The sequence below is a fragment of the Hemicordylus capensis genome, chromosome 3 (assembly GCF_027244095.1).
Source record: "Hemicordylus capensis ecotype Gifberg chromosome 3, rHemCap1.1.pri, whole genome shotgun sequence".
NCBI classification, from domain to species: Eukaryota; Metazoa; Chordata; class Lepidosauria; order Squamata; family Cordylidae; genus Hemicordylus; species Hemicordylus capensis.
In genome coordinates this window covers 264,673,475-264,693,042 of record NC_069659.1, presented here as the reverse complement: position 1 = coordinate 264,693,042, position 19,568 = coordinate 264,673,475, and the positions used below count along the sequence as shown (strand labels likewise).

At 39.6% G+C, this 19,568-nt stretch overlaps 1 protein-coding gene across 7 annotated transcripts in view; it reads right to left on the bottom strand.

Moving 5' to 3' along the window:
- The window catches only part of FGFR2 (fibroblast growth factor receptor 2), a 179,940-nt gene that overhangs the window by 11,862 nt on the left and 148,510 nt on the right, over positions 1-19,568 (bottom strand). For all 7 annotated transcript variants that reach the window (XM_053307770.1, XM_053307769.1, XM_053307771.1 and 4 more), the window contains 4 exons: positions 17,012-17,163; positions 11,306-11,427; positions 9,554-9,664; positions 8,571-8,761 (listed from right to left, as the gene is read on the bottom strand). In XM_053307770.1, coding sequence (XP_053163745.1) covers positions 8,571-8,761; positions 9,554-9,664; positions 11,306-11,427; positions 17,012-17,163 — 576 coding nt within the window. The remainder of the gene's footprint in view (positions 1-8,570; positions 8,762-9,553; positions 9,665-11,305; positions 11,428-17,011; positions 17,164-19,568) is intronic.

The following is a 19,568-nucleotide window of genomic DNA, read 5'->3' as shown; positions in this document are numbered from 1 at the left end:
ATTATTTTCTCCCTTCTTTATCAGACTTTTTTTAAAATGAAGATTGCAATCAATTCCTTTCCTTCATGACTGCTAAGAAATCTCTTATAAACAGCATTTGACACTTACAGCTCAAATCTATGCAGAAACAAGAGGCCTTCCTTCAACTGAATCAAATGTTGCACAGTTCATTCATAGCTATGTACTATACTGTATCAAAGTCTGCAACTGAAATAGTTTCTCAGATATTTCCACTATAAATCTCACATGAGTATGTGTTTAATGCATTTAGCTTTTAAATTACAGTGGCCTCAGAGAGTTCCAAGCTAACATACCGGTTCAGGGTAGCTACTGTTCATAGAAACACATAAAAATAAAGCCAATTATACTACTGACAACAAATGAAAGCACACAATGCCATTTATAAAGACTGATATATGGCATATCTGTGTTCCTTGTTTACTGGTTTGTTTGTGTGTGTTTTTTGAAAGAACAAAACAACTTCATATAGAAACACAAAATATCGAGGTGCTATTTTCTTGCTTTTGGAGAATGTTAATGCAATTTCAAAGTAGTCTCCTGCTCTTAACCGTGTTTTTCTTCACGTCAGCACCTTTTTGAAAATGTGCAATTGACCTTTCTTGACTCAGAAAGGAAGTCCTGCCTGCTGATGGAAACCACAGCTTAGTTTAAGCACTTCTGTCATGAGTAATAAAAGGCAGCAGGAGAAAGATGCTTTGAAACATTCTATGGGATTTTTGTCCAGGATAGTCTGCTTCTTTGGGATGAAAATGTGTGTTCTTATTGATGTGCTTTTAAATTTAAAATTATGCTTTATTGTTGCATTTGTTTTAATCTGACCCTATCCACAAGACTCAGATCCAGTTTTAATTAATTAATTAATCCTAAACCATAGTTCAACAACATGACAAGGGGATATAGTGAAACAACAGCTTGAGAGCAGAAATTGTGCAGCCTTGCCCTAGCCCCTTCTAAACAAGTTGTCAATACAACCCAAACTAATAGCACAGGGCAGGATTTCTTAACTTTGGGCCCTCAGATGTTGATGGACTACAACTCCCATCATCCCCCACCATGTCCATTGTGGCTTGGATGATGGGAGTAGTAGTCCATCAACATCTAGGGGGCCCAAGGTTATGAAACCGTGGCGCAGAGCATCTGGCTAACAGCTATCAGCATGCTGATGTCGCATAGTGGTAATCTATAAGTAGAACATAGATGTTTCAAATATTGCATCCAACATGCTCACCAGTGGCTTTGGCAAGCCTTTATTTGTTTGTTTGTTTTTCGTTTGTCATATTTTTATACCACCTGATATGTACGTCTCTAGGCAGTGTACAAAATTAGCTCTTGGTCTCAATTCATTACTGAGATAGTGTATATATAATATGATTTGACTAGTCCAAAATACTACAAATGCTCGGTAGTAATAATATGCAGCACTCTGCTACACATGAGTCCGCAATTCTGAGTCAGCAAAGATGACTTTGAAAATATGAGGGATGGGATGCATGACAGTTAAGTGTGCCTCATTCCGACTGCATCTCTCACATTTCCTCCACTGTATAGATAGATACTTGAGCTAGTATCAAAGCTACACAGGACTCTCTGTTTAGACCATCTGACTGACTAAAAATTTAAATTTTAATGCTAATGCAAATACAAAGGTGAATTCAAAACACCACAATTAAAAATTCACAAGGAAACCTGCTTCTTCTGCATACCTCAGTCTCTGGCAGCTTTCCAGAGACTCATACTACCAAAAATTCACGTTTGCTCAAAAAAACTCAAAACCTTCCACATTTTTAACCTCTTGACATATAGCAAATATTAGTCCTCAGTCAGACCACTAGCCAGTGAGCTCAGCATTGTGTGTACTAACTGGCAGTGTTTCTCTGGAGTTCAGACAAAGCTGTTTCCCAGTATCATCTGAAGATGCCAGGGACTGAAGCGGAGGCCTTTTAACATACAAAAGAAACACGTGCACTACCAAGCATATGCTCTACGACTCCGCCCAAAACAAATTATATTAATTCTTATTGCAGCACTTGTTTCACTTCAGTAAGTTCAGAAATACTCTTCTCTGCCCTAGCAATAGTTGCATTATGCACCATCCTGTGCCACATGACTGCTAACACAATGTACACAAATATACAGAGATGGTTCTATATAACCCGGGACTCAGAAACACTACAACTTGCATGGATTTACAAATACAGTGCTTGAAAAGAGCTGGGTTTGCTAGCAAATATGATCAGGTTTGGGAGCAGAAGTATGGGCATGGCTGGAAGAAACATAAGAAATCTCTTCTCCTTAACCTGTGTCTCCTTCTCCTCAACAATATCTCTTTGTGCTTGTACAGAAGACTCACTCAGAACTCAGAGATGACATAGTCCTTTTACAGAGAGTGCCCACATCCACATTAAAACAAGCAGAGAGGTTAGAGACTGACAAACGTGGGATGATATGTTGTGAGGAAGAATTAGAAGTAGTGGAGGCACTGATAAGGGTAGGCCAGCAGGGCAGAGGACTCATTTAAAGATGGATGCCCTGAAGAGTGGCTTCAAGAAGAAGGAAGGAAGTTAAGAAGAAAGTTGTTCCAGTCAGCTCCAAGAACCAAAGGAAACTTCCATAGAGAGAGCCAAAGACCAAGCCAAAGAATTGGTGTACAAAGGCCAAGTCAGAGAGTTGGGTCAGCTTCATGCGTCAGCTTCAGAAACTGCAGCCTGTTTCTGAAGGCCAATGGAAAGACTACAGCTTCCACGTGGAGGATTTAAAAGTGCTTAAGTAAGTTGTATATGGTATTTATTATTATTTATTATTTATTTATTACATTTATAAACTGCCCCATCCAGAGGCTCTGGGCAGTGTACTACAAAACACAGTGCTAAAAACAATAGAAAAACAATTAAAACCATTTAAAACCAATTAAAATACATTTCAAAACAACAACACAACATTTTTATTTTAAACCTAATGTGCATCCTCTATGTGCACAGCAGCTGCACACCAGTGTTGTATGCAGCAGTTCCTGGGTCCTTGGGCCTGTAAATATTGTTATGTGTCTGGGATAAGCACATGTGTGAGTCCCTTTTGAAATATTATGCCTACCACATTTCCATGTGGCATCAATACAGCTAAGTGCATTTCAGTGACATGGGTCAGAATGTTTAAATCAGCCCCCTGTCAAGCATAAACAACAGGGCAACAATACTACTGGTAAGAAAGCAGGTAAGAAAAAACAGCAGGTAGATGTTGTAGCATCTACCTTTTTTCTAGGTTGCACAGTTATATGGTTTTTAACACAAAGGGTATAAACATGATTTTATTACAAGCGTAAACTGGTAACTGGATGAACTGCCTGAAAATCTGTCATATTTGAATTTTTCATGATGTTTTATGGAGCCTCACTTATTTGTTCTGTAGAAAATAGTTAGGCAAGCTGATCTTCTCATGGTATTTTAGTTCCTGCATGGTGGAAACACTCTGAGAATATCAACTCTCTTATTATTTGTGCTTAATAAATAGTTCCCCAGAGGAGGGGGGGGGGAAGCTAGTGAAATACAAATACTGAGTTTTTTGAAGAACTGGAATGTGCAGTCCCCATGATTCTCTTTTGTTTTGTCTCGCATTTGTGGCTACTGTCTACCTTCTCTGTGGAATGCCCTGACTTCTGTCAAATCTTCCATGCCACTAGTTCAGTTCTTTCAAGCACTCATTCAAGGTTGCCATTACTCACCGGAGGAGGCACTTCACAGAAGGAGACCATGTGAATGTAATCCAGAGGCATGATTTATCTTCTTAAGGTAGATTCTTTCTTGCCCTCTCTACTGAACAACTAGTGCCATCACAAATGCTGGGGATTGCCAACCAAACTTAATTCTTGGCAATTCTCATTAGCCTGAGAAATGACTGGCCACAAAGATGAAATATAGCTGTCTAATCCCAAATAGACTATGACTACACTAATAATAATAACTGACAAAATGGCTGCCTATAACCACTATTGTATGCTGTGCAGCAACCCTGTATTCACAGAAAGACAGCAGTAAATTCACTTTACAAATGTCTGGAGCCACAAAGAGATGGTGTGAACCCTCCCCACCGCAAAGAGCACAAGCTGCAAAATATGCTCTGAAAATGGTACATTTTTCTCTTAATGACCCATTTTCATTTCATTTATGACATCTAGAAAATGCTTCAAACACATCATAGCTCTTATCTTTTAAAAAAAAAGATTAGTGCAAATTCTCATTCAAACTGCAATAAAATAAATTCGGGATTATATGTCCTCAGATACAGTTATATAAACTGGAGTTATGGTAAAGGTAAAGTGTGCCATTGAGTCGGTGTCGACTCTTAGCGACCACAGAGCCCTGGGGTTGTCTTTAGTAGAATACCATTGCCTCTACCCTTGCTGTATGAAATGATGCTTTTCAGAATTTTTGTATTTTGCTGCTGCCCAATATTGGTGTTTCCTATAGTCTGGGAAACAAACCAGCAGGGATTCAAACGGGCAACCTCTGGCTTGCTAGTAAAGTCAAACCCCACTGCACCATTAGGGGGCTGGAAGTTATGGTATTTCATGTGAAAGCAATAGCTCTCAATTAAACTTCAGGCATCACATTCAACAGCTGTGTTATCACACCATGCAGTGCCAGTCAGCTCTACATCCACCGCCTGCCAAGTGATGCCTGCTGGGAAGGATGCAGGCTCCTCTCTTGGGGCCCTGCTCAGTAACAGCCGCTGCACATACTACCTTCAGACTGTCACCTCCACCCAACATATGCACTGCCTGCCACTGATAGATGCAGAGATTTCTGTCATGTGCATTGCTCTCTAAACCAAGGTAAATGCTGCATGTACAGATTCAGAGGCTGCATTTACAGGACACAAATATTCATGGCAGTCTTCTGCATGGGGAGGGGAGGGGGACTGGTTCAGGCACGCAGATCACCTCTCAGTGGACTGGGATAAAAGTGTTTCGGCCCCTCAGAAAATTTAAAACTGTTGGTTTAATGTTCATTAATTGGGTCTTTAATAAAAACAACATCTAAATGCAACACATCTTTTTCATCCTGTCTGAAATTCAGTTAGAGTCCATTATACTGGGAAAATATCATGACTTCTACTGTCATCAGCAACACACATCGGCACCTTGATTACTAAGGTCAGCACTATTTGTGAAATAAGCTACTTGGTAGCAAATCCTTTCTCCCACCCACATGCCCCCTTATGATATTGTGGTCACATCAGCAACAAAGCCACTTATGTTCTGCTTGAGTCAGCAATAACAGAGCTGGCCTTGCACTTCCCCAGTCTATTAAGTAGAAGAGTGTGATGTGTTTACAGCCCTAGTTACTGCAGGAAAATTTAAGGTTTTCTTAATTATTGCTTGACTGTGAACAGATCCAGTTCTCCAAGGAGTGAATATTGAAATTATGTTTTTTCAGCAATTTTTCTCAGCAGGTAAATGTTTAAATGCAGACAAATGACTAATTTGTTCAAAGATTCCTCCCTAGATATAGATTCACTTCTATTCAGCACCTATCCAATAGTGGCATATATAATTCTCTTGAAGCCTCTAGGGAAATGAATGCTTGCTCTCGCCTTCATATTCTATAAGTGAACAGCATATTGCAGGCTTAGTTTAATAAGGCAAGTCTCCAAGTTTTTATTGTTTGTTCTTTTCCACTGCTGCAGTTTTTACACATGTGCTGTATTTGTTGAAAATAAAATAAAATCCCACCCCCCCAAAATAAGCTGAGTCTAAAGGTTATGAGTTTGTTGCCTGCTTAATTAAGCAGCTCTTGCTTTATCCACATGAATATTTGAACTTATGAATCCCTAAGTTCATTATGTGAAATTATTTGCCAAAGACTGATTTTGTTCCCCTGACTCCATCTTGAACAAGCATATCCTGGAGTTTGATTACATGTACATATATTTGTTACCAAATGCAGTGCTTGAGTGGAATCTTTTATGAACAATCCTGCTAGTAAAAATGCTTATTAATACAAAACAAAATCTGAAACCACCAACTGGAATAGCTGAAAACTGCAAAGCAGGGGTGGACAATTTGTTCAGCACGTAGGGCGATTGAACATAACTTGCAAAATGTTGCTATAAATATGATTGTTGTCAGCCACATCTAGAAATCATCAGTAACACCACATGAAAACATATTTGGTTCTGGCCCTTGCCTGGCATTTACATGGCTGAAAATGTCTTTCTTCCAAACTAAGGATTTCACAACCTTGTTGCCTTTGAATGAATCATAGGAAGCTGCCATATACTGAGTCAGACCATTGGTCCATCTAGCTCAGTATTGACTACACAGATTGGCAGGGGCTTCTCCAAGGTTACAGACAGGAATCCCTCTCAGCCCTGTCTTGGAGATGCCAGGGAGGGAACGTGGAACCTAGATGATCTTCCCAGAGCGGCTCCATCCCCTAAGGGGAATATCTTACAGTGCTCACACATTCTTTTACAGTGCTCACACATTCACTCACACTAGTCTCCCATTCATATGCAAGCAGGGCGGACCCTGCTTAGCTGAGGGGACAAGTCATGCTTGCTACCACAAGACCAGCTCTCCTCCCATCTTTAATCAGATAATCAAATATTATCCTACAACCAGGAAGAGCCCAAATTTGCTTTATTTCTGCCATTATTATTCATTTCTAAGGCCCTGAGAAACTATGTCCAGTAGGGGAGTGATATCATTCATGCCTGACTGCCTCAGCAGTGAAGCATGCCTCTAGGCCTACCAAATGCTCACGTTTGATGTTACACAAGAATAGAACCTACCTGCTAGAACCTACCAAATTTTGTGGCTCAGATCTTATGCGCAGCACAGTTGAATCTATGAGGTTAGACCCTATTCCACTGTGCATCCTGTGCACTGAGCCAGCGTGGTGTAGTGGTTAGAGTGCTGGACTAGGACCGGGGAGACCTGAAAATCTGCATTCAGCCATGATACTAGGTGGGTGACTCTGGGCCAGTCAGTTCTCTCTCAGCCTAACCTACTTCACAGGGTTGTTGTGAGGAGAAACTTAAGTATGTAGTACACTGCTCTGGGCTCCTTGGAGGAAGAGCGGGATATAAAATGTAAAAATAATAATAAATAAAAAATTATATACAGTGCATGCTCCAGCAGACCGAGAGGCAGAGAATTGTATGGTCCCATTCCTTGACTACAAATAAGCTATACTAGCCGACCATGCACAGAGCATCTGTGCGCTCTTTGAGGCTGGTGGTTACCTCTCCCCCCCTTCTGCCCCAGTCTCTGCTTCCAGGCCCAGCTACCTCTCCTCCCCACTGCCACTTCTGCCCCCCCCCCCACTTTCTTTCCCCCATCCTGGGCCTTGCCTCCACAGCCAGGCCCACCACCTCTGGCCTCCACAGCTGGGCCACCACCGCGGCAACCAATCCTCCTGTGTGCGCCTCAGGCAATCAAGCTCGTCCACCGCCCAGCCAATCAGCTGGGCTCTGGGACGCACATCCCAAGGCACACCCAGGAGAATTAATATAATAGATCCTAATCCAGTCATTCCCAATCTGTAGTCCTCCTGATGTTGCTGAACTACCACTCCCATAATCTGCGGCTACTATTTATTGTGGCTGAGGATAATGGGAGTTATAGTTCAACAACATCTGGTAGACCAGAGGTTGGGAACCACTGTTCTAGTCCACTTCTCTGTGCAAAAATAACTTCCCAGTCAACTATTCTAATCTGGTGATTTGCTAAAAATATGTGGATTTTTTAACAGAGCTCTTATATCTAACAAAGGCTTCCCCACTCCACTTCAACAGATAGAGCATATCCACACATGCATTGCAACTCAAATAAATGAGGAAGTCTTCAAATGCATGAGCTCTGTACATCACAGAGCAAAGATGGCTGTGGGTCAGGATCAGAGGGGTAGCTGTTACTGAATGGGGCGTATGTGAAAGGATGTCCCTGGGCCCCTGGGGAAGAGGAGCAACATCTTCCTTCCCGCTCAAACCCTCCCACTTCTCCAAAGAAGAACCTGGAAGGGCCCATCTTCACTTTTTGTCCCAGGATCTCCTCCAACCTTAGGAACATAGGCAACTGCCATATACTGAGTCAGACCATAGGTCCATCTAGCTCAGTATTGTCTACACAGACTGGCAGCGGCTTCTACAAGGTTGCAGGCAGGAATCTCTCTCAGCCCTATTTTGGAGATGCCAGGGAGGGAACTTGGAACCTAGATGCTCTTCTCAGAGTGGCTCCATCCCCAAAGGGGAATAACTTACAGTGCTCACATGCAGTCTCCCATTCAAATACAACCAGGGTGTAGACCCTGCTTAGCTAAGGGGACAAGTCGTGTTTGCTACCATAAGACCAGCTCTCCTCTCCTTGCTACATCTCTGGACAGGATGCTGACTTCATTCATAAGATTTGGGGTTTTTTTTAAGAATACAGATCTGTACATGGAAAGGAGAGCTTAAAAACTGTCTTGGCCATCTGTTATGGCCTTCAAGCTATCTATTGCCTTTCTCCACATTACAAAGCTAAGGAAAATTTTCATATAGCATTGGCTTACTTTTTGTGATGCTAAATATTCCATGCCTCTTGCCAACTGGTATGTACAGGACACTAAATCTTTGAACGTCATCTGCTCTTCGGGCACCCGGTTAATATCAAATGAATATTCCATTCCTGGTGGCCGCCGTGCTCGCAGGTATTCTCGCAAATTCCCTTTGGAAGCATATTCAACAAGCACGTATAGTGGACCTTTAAGTAAGCAGATACACAACATGAGAACGAAAACATTTTGGAACCAAATTGACTATTGACCACAAAATGAACGGTAGAACACACAGTGTCTGATTCATGGATAACCTTCAACAAGGAACTCTAACTACCAAATTCATCCCAGTAGCACATTTAGTGCAATATGAATGGTAGTAATTGCCAAAGCCTCACCTGCAGATCTTTGACACACATGCAATTCTAGTCAAAATGTCTATGTACACACATTTTCTCTCTTTCTCCATATGTACATGCTACATACATACAATATATTCACTACCCTACTCAACAAGCATATACGAGAATGCATAATAGCAGACTAAGCGCCCGGCAACACTTTTAAACCACACTTCCACATTTTCAGTTAGAATTCCTCTTTAGTGATACATATATACAGAAAAGTGAGGAAACATTCTCTTTTTCAGTCTTCCACCACACTGAGAGTGGTTCTGGACATTTGTGTGATACAAAGACCACAGGAAGTGATACGTCCAATACTGTATCACTTCAGCATCCATCACACTGAAGCAGAAAATGCAGAGCCCAACCATGGCTATCTCCGTCCTTTCCACCCATGTGCTACATCCTAGAGTGTTTCAAAACAAAGTATGACATCCATCTGCTGCTCCTCACCCCATGCCACCCCAAAATTTAAAGCACACTCCTGTCTTTCTTCATTTAACTTTCACATAATTAACCACTCCTGTAGGTTACATTAGGAAACTATATTACATAACTACATAATTTCATAAGCAAAAGCAAAATGACACTCACCGTCCTGAGTGCAAGCCCCAAGGAGATTGATGATATTTTTGTGTTTCCCAATCATTTTCATCATTTCCATTTCGGACACCAGGTCAGATAGGTCTTTTTCTGTAGCATCATCTGCACAAAAGAAAACAAATCCCGCCACAGTTTTATCTAGTGTCTCACTTTTCTTCATTAACTGTTGTATTGATTAATCCTAGAACAAATCACTGCTAAGATGTAATTTTAAGACCAATACATTATGGAAATAAATTCAGACCCCTACATATGAGCATCATTGATTCCCTAAAACACATTCCCTAAAACTGTCAAGACTCAAAAGTGAGCAATTACTCTTTGTCTTGTGTTGTCTAGTCCTGCTTCTATTTCAGTTAAGCTCCATGAGGGGAAAAACAAACAAACAAGAAGAATGGGGGAAAACACGAATGTGAGCAAGAATTAAAAAAGGATGCTTTGTGTGTTTGATACATATACATACATACACATGCACACCTACCTCAAAGGGATGACGATGACAACAATACAGTACATATAATGCAAAGAGGTAAATTCCTAAAGACCAACTGAATGATATCTTCAGTTCCAGTGATCAGTCCTATTTTGAAAGACTTTTTAAAGGAGCTACAAGACCCTTAAAATATGTAAATCTTCCCCTGTCAGTTTTAACTTGTAATGTATTTATATGTAAAGTACTTCACAAAAACTCTAAGCACAGAAGTGCTTCCTATATATGTATGATATATACTGTGTCCTATATAATTAAAAAACTGTTTTTTTAAAAAATCCGTACAAACTTACTTCCCCAAACCATGGTTTGGCCAAATAATTTGTATCTTAGCAATGTCCTAACACCCTTTACCTTTAATTCACAGGATATTACTTTCAAAATAAACAGTTAGCTTCACTGACATATTTCACTCCTATTCTCTGTTAATTGGAGAGCACAATTTTGATGGTGTGCATTAATTTTAAGGGTGTGTATTAATTCTAATTTTGATGGTGTGCATTAATTTTAATCTATAACCCACATGTTATAAATATTTGAAGCATTTGACAATTTCAAATACTTTGAGTATTTGACGATTTGAATATTTGACAATTCTACTTCAGAACAGAAGTTTTAGCAAATCTTGGCAGCAATTTCAGTTCATGATTGTACAACATTAATATTAACTGCATAACAGATTATATAACAAACTACATATATATATTGGAACTGTATGAACTATTCAAGATAAGACTAAATGCCCTGTTTCAGTATGGACATTATACATTATAAACATGCTTCTGTCTGCAAGTTCAGATGGACAGATGTAGGTTTATAACGTATAATATCCATACTGATAATTCTGTGTGGACATTATTCAGATAAAGTCATAAATATATTTTGTTGAAATTACGATCAGTATAGAACTCAACATTCTGTTTACTTAATTTGGTGCCTCTCTCCCTTTTTCAAAAACATTTGTCAGGAGAGTGTGGGTCAGGTTCAATCATTAATTTCCCAATGTGTTTATGCTACAAATGCCTTTGAATAACTTTTAACCAACCAGATTAGTGCATATGGACTCCCTTGTGGGGAAAACAAGAGACAAGGCATAAACAATCATAACAAGACTTTGACATGCTTGGAAATACCCACTGCTAAAGATAAATAGGCTGTCAAAGACCTAGAGTTTTTACTGCAAACTGCTGAAATCTGAGGTTAGCTGAGTGAACTTTGGCCTTCACTTCGCACAGTTTCTTCTCCCATATTACCTTTCAGCATTTTCACTGCCACAGTAACCGCTTCTTTTGGCCTGTCTTTGTCAATCCCCACTGCTTCCGCCATGACAACTTGACCAAAGCATCCTTCCCCAAGGGGCTTCCCTAGCGTCAACCTAGGGATGTAAACAGGGGATTATCACACAACGTTTGATGAAGGGATGAAGTCAGTGAAACCAAAGAGCTAAAACTAAAAGATTCTTTCAGCAAAGCTTTTTGACTGAGACATTTGTCGTATAAAACCAACCAAGCTATTAGTTCAGTCCAGGGGTTGTGACACTCTTGTCACTCTTCTGAGGGACAAATTCTATACTTGGTTAATGTTTGCATGCTAGAACCTCCCCTGCAGTAACATAAACTTGATTCTTAGTTAAGCTATACCAGGCTTTCTAAATGCAGAGAGCTACTCCAAGTAATGAAATAGCAACAAAAACTAACACACCTAAAAGCTACCCTTAACTTTTACGATCACATTGCTATAAAACTTGATTACCTTATTTTCCCAAATATAACCTATCATGAGTACAACCTGCATGCAAGTATAACTCGCAGCTGATTGTTGCTTATGTAAAAAGTTATTGTATAGCCTGCACCCTTGTACGGTCCACACTCTGCAAATAGCAGGCGCTGCCTTTATTTCCCTCCCCAAAACTGCTTGTTTGTTTGTCTGACAAGGTGCAAGAACATCTTGTCAAACCAACAAAACAAAACAAAACAGCAGCTGCCATTATCATATGTGGAAGTTTGTTTGTTTGGCAAGGTGTCTTTGCAGTAGCATAGGTGCACAAGAACACCTTGTTGAATAGTCTGGAATCTTTTTTTGGTCTGACAAGGTGTTCTTGTGCAATAACATCTTTTTGGTTTGCCAAAATACATTTCTGCACAAGAACACCTTTTTTGTCAAACCAAAATACATTATTATTATTATTAATAATAATAATAATATCCTGCAATTGAGATTGTTACCTAAAACCTTCTTAATACTTAAGAAGGTGTTCTTGTGCAAGAACACCTTACAAACAAACAAACAAACAAACAAACAAACAAACAATCAAGCTTTTGAACGATAATCACAGCTGCTGCTATTTGAGAGGAGAGGCACCTTCACTGGCTATTCTATCTTTAAATGGCTGTTCCATGCTCCAGAGCACAGCAATTTAAAACAGGGATTGTAATCCTGCTACTGCTATCTAACAAATATGTTGTAAACCTTGTACCCACTTAATTTCCCGCACCCCACTCCTGGAATCCAAAACTACCCATGGGTTATAGTTGTTTTTTCTCTTTCTTTTTTCAGTTAGGCACAAAGAACTCTGAAAGTTTGTTTGTATATGTTTTGCTTTACTTCATTTTTATTAACAGAAAGTTGGCATGATTTGTACTTTAAAGGATGATGGCAACCTTCATGGGAACTTTTAAGTATTAACAGATTCTAGAGTGTAACATTCAACACACATACAATCTGTACAGAATGTATGCAATTATAGATCGGTATGCATGTCCAGTTTTTCACACGTTACGTTCAACACATATACAGTAGTACACTTGCTATCTGTACTATTACATTTCAGGAGGCAACTAGGGAGATTCACTTTTAAAATGCATGCATGTGCAGGTGTACAGAAACCTGTTCAAATGTACAACATAATGAAGCTCTTCGTAGGATCCATGGGAAGAGTTTCTGTCGGGTCTGCGGGGAGAGCAGGATCGGATTGGCCGGATACATGACTGCCAGCTCCATCATGGAGCAGGCATGGTATGACGGGCCACGCTGGACCCTGAAGTCCCAGGATGCACTGTGTGAGCATGCGGGGCATCCTGGAGAGACCCCGGGGGGTGGTGTTCTCTTCATGTGTTGCCACAGTGTGGAGCCGCACCGCAGCAGCATACAATCAACCAAACGGGGGTAGCGTAGCACTAGCAACGCTAACCTCATTTAAGGGGAGGGGTACTTTTGCTGGTTTACTGCCGGGAGCCAATGGCAGCAGATGCCCAGGAGAAATTGGGCTAGGCTCCCTTTGCCCAATTTCTCCTAATCATGAGAATAGCTTCAATGTCTGACTAGGGCTAGAAAAATAGGTGTTTAAAAAATTACTTCTGAATGAATGGTATTATTCTCCTTACTAATTTGTTTTCCTTTCTGAAGGCTTAATATCAAAAGAAATTAGCATAGGAGTAGGACCATATCACAAACCCACACAGGATCAACACTCAGGATCAACTATCAAAAGGGTTCCAAGAAGGCTGGACCCAAATATTTCAGAAAAGATCATAGAAGTGGTGTTACTGGGGACTAACTGAATTTTACAGAACAACACGACATAATACATTTATTTAGCATATATTCCTTGTTATTCTTCAGTTTCTAACTGGTTACATTTTTAAAAGAATTATACGAATACTAATTGCATGCATGATTCAAAACTCTGAATCAGAATGGTAAACATAGAGAACTCCACATCAGGAGGGCACTGCTCTGTTCCCAACAATTTCGGGAGAATGTTGGGGAGAACAAACAGAGTATCTTTTTTTCAGCCCCTGTATTTAGGACTTCCACAACAGTTTAGAAGGATGCAGCATCCTTAAAACTTAAGGCAGTTCAAGGCATGCAGTGTCTCAAGGAAAATTATCTTCACCATTAGGCACCAATATTAATGGCTCGGAAATTTCCTCCATTAATGTAATTTCATCAGAAGTATATTTTCCAACAGTTTTTCATGGTTTTAGAAGAGGGTTTGTATCAGTCTGCTACTTTTATCTTCAGAGTGACATTAAAAGAGAGAGCTTCTTGGCCATACAAATTATGAGTAAACAGGTCCAACAGCCGTACCTAATTGTGAAAGACAAGTTCCTTCGAGAAAAGTTTATCTTGAAATGTGTCTGGAATAAAGGATATTTATAGCCTTTTCCTATACAGCTCCTTTTACGCTTTCATAATTGTTTTGCATCTGTGATTACTATTGTTGTTCCAATCTTTCACAGAAGAAGATAGATGTTACTGCTAGTAAAATCTCAGATAAGGAATTAAGTTAGGGACAATTTTTGAATTAATAACAGAGCCTACTGTCTATATAATACAATAGCTATAAACATGTGTCTGGTATATGAGAAGCGCAGAAATAGTGTATTCTCTGCTGTAGAAAATTAAGTGGTTTGGGCAAAATGCCACCATTAAAACTAAAAGTGGATGGATTTAAATAGGCTTTTAATTGAAAAAAGCTTTCAGTTTAATCATGCTAATATGAATGTATATGTTGGGCCCTATCTGTTATGAAGTCTATGCTACCTTTGACAATACACAAAGACGCAGAGTTATATGTTTTGTGCTGAGATCATGGTGCATTTTCTCTGAAACTAAAATTGAATTTAAGATCTTGGCAGAAAGCAAACATTTGCATTGGAAAATGGATAATATATGTGCACTTGCACTTCTAGTATGAGCATAACAATCCTGTCATTGTGCGCCTGCAGTCCCCCAATCTAATAAACTACTCTTAAATAGCCTTCTTTCATTACAAACCCACTCCACCCACATTTATGCTGAATGCTGTTTTTAAATGTTTAATGCTCTAAGATTTTCCGCATTAGTGTTTCCCCTAAGGGAAAGAGCTAACAGAATTAAGTATACAGACCCCCACTGTTGACTAGAATCTTGCAGGTGGCAAGTGAAATGTATGGCACCACTTTCATCCACGTACTTAAGAACGTTTTCATAAATGCATGGAAAAGGCATTTTTTTCATTAATAAAAACAAAGTGAAAATTTACAGGACAAATAATTTAAAGTTTTAGAAAAGTAGCATTATTCTAACATTAATTCTGATTTTAATGTGCATTCTACTTTACTGTGTGAACACTCAGTTTCCTGATATATGCAACACTAAGTCTGCCTCAACATTCCTTTAGGATACCACAACTACAGTACCATTGAGACAACCCTCAAGTCCTGTGCATGTACCACCTTTTTAGCCTTTGCAGTGGGATTCTAAAGTGGCATTCAACATGTTACAGTATGTGCACATGACTGGCTTGCCATAGACTGAATCAGCCTTCAGCCAACACTGGCAAATCTGTTCATGTGCTTCCATGCACTAAAATGGTTATAAGAACAGACTTTCTTACTTGTAATATAAATTACTCCACTGTTTAAAACCAAAGTATGGCCTATTAATAAGAGATTTTGGGCTGATTTAGACTATACTCTCCTATACCGCCCTCTAGGACTTGGGACAGAACTGTGCCATAAGTACCAGGAGGAGGGTAGTCCATCCAAACCACCCCTCTAAACAGATGTAAATACTAGTTTAAAGTAGTAGCGCCCAACAAATTATTTTATTCAAGCGACCTGATACATAGCAGAATCCCAGAAATACCAGTCAACATTATATATGCCTTTACAGACACAGTGTGCACCACAGTACCACTACTGTGGAACCAGAAGGCTACAAGGATGGTGCTGCCGATGCGTGGTTGCACAAGCAGCATTCCCCTCATAGCCTGATCCTGCCACAGGGGCCTGGGGTGCACACTGCCTCTGTATAACTGTCCATCTTTTTATTTTAAAATGAAACCTAGTCTTTTTGGGATTGTGCTCTGTAACAGGTTTCTTGAATAAAAGTTTACTTGTACTGCTGCTTGATGGCCTACAGTGTTGTACACTACTACTTTACCTCCTAGTTTTTTATGGCTTCTGGAAATAAATAATATGATCTGGTAAATGCCCAAGTCGATGTGATGAAAATGGTATTGGGCAATTTCTGGGAATAAATATAATCTTTCTATGTGAGGTTTTTCGACTGAGCAAAAGAGGTTTTTTCACTGAATAAAAGTCTTATAAAATGGATAACCTTTTTGTTAAACAAAAGGTTAATCAGTGATCAGTTGTCATTCAAAAATACATATTCCTTCCTTAAATTCTTGAGTGATGGCTTATCATTCAAACAAATAAATAGGCTGGAATCTGGAGACAGATATCTCAAAAACGGTCTCTCCTATCAGCAGAAATGAGTGGAATTGCACATTTTTCACAAGGGAAATTCTACATTTTTAGTTTTGTAACAGGAAAAAAAGTCTAAACTTTAAAATAGTTGACAGCAAGGCTATTCACACAAGCATGCAAAACCGGGCTAAGGGAGCCCCGCCTGATTTTGCATGCTCATGTGAAGCACTGGGATTGCACCTGATCCTAGTGACTACATGGAGGCAAACCTACCTGTGAAGCCTCTCAGTTAAATGAAGTACTCCCTTAACCACATTTAAAAATAAAATAAAATTATCGTCTTGCACACTCGGGAGGGAGGGGGTATCCCAGTAATGCATTGCACACTTGCCCTGTGCATTATTTGGGCTCTGGAAGTGGGGCAGCACATGACGGCACATCCTGGCACCCCGACCCCAGAAGCTGCAGCAGGAGCCACTGCTCGTCTGGGAGGGCGATCCACCCACCCAGGGACTTACAGGAGATTCTCTGCAGGGAAGGTATGTTAAATCCTCCTTCCCCACAGACTGCATGCGAGCTCTACTCACGGATCTTGAGAAAAGCACTACTGACTCAATAGTTCACTGCTATGATAGCTCATCAGGCATGGATAAAGTGGAGAGTATTAATACTGAAAAGAGTTTGGAAAGAATGGATGGAGGTCTTCTTGTTCCATAGTAAGCCGTGCTAATGAAATGCTTCTAATTAGATTATTTCACTTACTTATCTCTTTGAAATTCCCATTTTGGATCTTCTGGCAGTTCATACTCTGAAACTCCTGCCAACATTGGAGCATCAGCATTGGAAGAGAGACGAGTAGTTATTCGCACCAAAGGTGTGTTGGAATTCATAGAGGAACTAGAGTCCGCAGAAACCTGTTTTTACAATACAAGATGCAAAAAGAAGGAGATGTAATCTTGGCCCATTTATTTCAGACTGGCAGTACACAGTAACCAAGCCAGCTAATAAATGGTACTCTGCTGCTGAAAAAGCTAATGGATACATTCCATACAGACATGAATACATATTATTCATGTATACATGTCCGATTATTTCATCACAACACCATTGGGGCTGCCTTTGAAGTTGTGCGGCAGCCCCAGCTACCATCAACAAGGGATCTGCACAGAATAGAACCCAATGACTTCCTTATCCCACCCCAGGCGCTTGAAATAGAAAATATTTCACCAGTAGCAATTTGGGCTTGATATTTTAAAGCATCTTATACAGTTCCCAGTTACCCTATAGTTGCTATTGAAATAATCTGCTCACTGTAACACAGAGCTTGCCAAGACAACCCTACATTGTTTTTTGAGTGGCTACCAAAAAAACCAATCAAAGATGAATTCAAACATTCACAGACTAAGCAAGCATGAAACTCAAATAAACATCAATCATGTTGGATGTTTGAAAGCATTTTCTCCTTAGATAATCACAGAGTAAGCACATCACTGGCCTTGAGCACTAGTTCTACCTTTTTCATTTTTAAAAATACACGTTCTGTACATGAAACATGCCAGGGGCATTAATATTAACAGTAAAAAATTGCTTTCATCCTTCAGTTAATTCATTCTCTCTCTCTCTCTCTCTCTCTCTCTCTCTCTCTCTCTCTCTCTCTCCTGTTTTAAACTATGTTTAGATCTCACAATGACTGAAAGAAAGAGCATGTATGATAGGAATAACAAGCAATATGCAAACAAAATATAGACTCACTGCAAACTCTTGTGGATAAGGAGAGGACAAAGCATGAGTGAAATTGTTGTGGTTAAAGTCCAATGTCTCTCAAAAAGTGAAAAAATGCATGAGAATTTTGAATATGAATCCAAACCTGGCATCAGTTCAGCACAGCACTACCTCCGACAAAATCAGGCCAAGCCTGTTCCCTGTTGAGTGAGGGAATCAGCAATTTGGACTACTACAGAATGATGTTAGTTTGCCAAAGCCAGCTATTGTTCTTAAGAGTACTGACCTCTGACTGTTTCGGAGCAAATACAGATTTCTTATCTGATACCTCATACACTTTGGACAAGGATCTGAAAGTTGTTCATTTTATCACCAATATCTATCAATATTTATCTTAAAAATTCTATCATTTGTTTTCCTAAACATAATAGTTTGCCATTTTACTAGCTAAAGAATGAATAAATAAATTGTAAACCCATACCTACACTATGTTACATGTAATAATAATATGAGAAAGGTTAGGGCGAATACTTGCCAATTCCTCTCTCTCTCTCTCTCTCTCTCTCCAGAATCCAAATGTTTTGTTCACACAAACTGACCAAATCTTTTGTACAAAAAAAATATTAAAAAGCTACATCTCTCTCTCTCTCTCTCTCTCTCTCTCTCTCTCTCTCTCTCTCTCTCAATTCTATAGGGAATAGGGAGCATTAGCTAGGAATAAAGGAATAGGCCAGTCTCACAGGTAATGTATTCTTGATTGATTCATTGGAACAGAGCACAATATTATGGAAGCTGAAGGACTATTAAAGTCTGTCCATAGGAAGGAGAAAAAACTATAGCAATGCAAGTTGGCCCAGGATCCAAGGAGGCCTTCTGGGGCCAGCTTTGCTAAGGAGAAAAAAGGTTCTTTTTCCACTGAGAAACAGAAAGAAAAATCTTCTCAGTTTCACGTATAGATTATTTCTTATAATAATATTATAAGGATAGAAAAGTATTTGTCTGCAAACAAAAATGAAGGCACATCATGTCAGACTTGTTTCTTTTCCTCTATGGTGCTTCCATGTTACATTACATATGTGTGCACCTATCGTCCGTCTGCACAGATCTTCTGTCCAAGATACTGTCAACCTCTTCCATAATTGGAAACCTTCCCAAGAAATGGCCCATATGTTAAGAGTGTAGAAAACATCTGCTCCAATGATGTGACATTACTGTTAGTGGAGAAAAGAGGCAAAAGCCCTTAATTAAGGAGATGTGAAGGGCATTTGCTATAGCAAAAGCTTGGAGAAGAACTGTACATGCAGCTTGTGTACAACTGCATCTGGAACATGTGCTATTAAGCAGACCATCTGCCAGATTTAGACATGCTCTGGTGGCTTAGTTTCTGCTTAGTCTCTACTCCCAAATCTCTGGCAGTTCTACTAAATGGTATAAGAGGATTGGCTATTATAGATCTTTTAAAAGTTTCTACATATTTGTTTGTTTGATTGTGTTCTAACCCTATCATGCAAATTCCCAAAGTGATTTACAAAGTTTAAGATATAAACACAATAAAAACGAATGCCACCACAGAGTACACTATAACAAACACGACCCA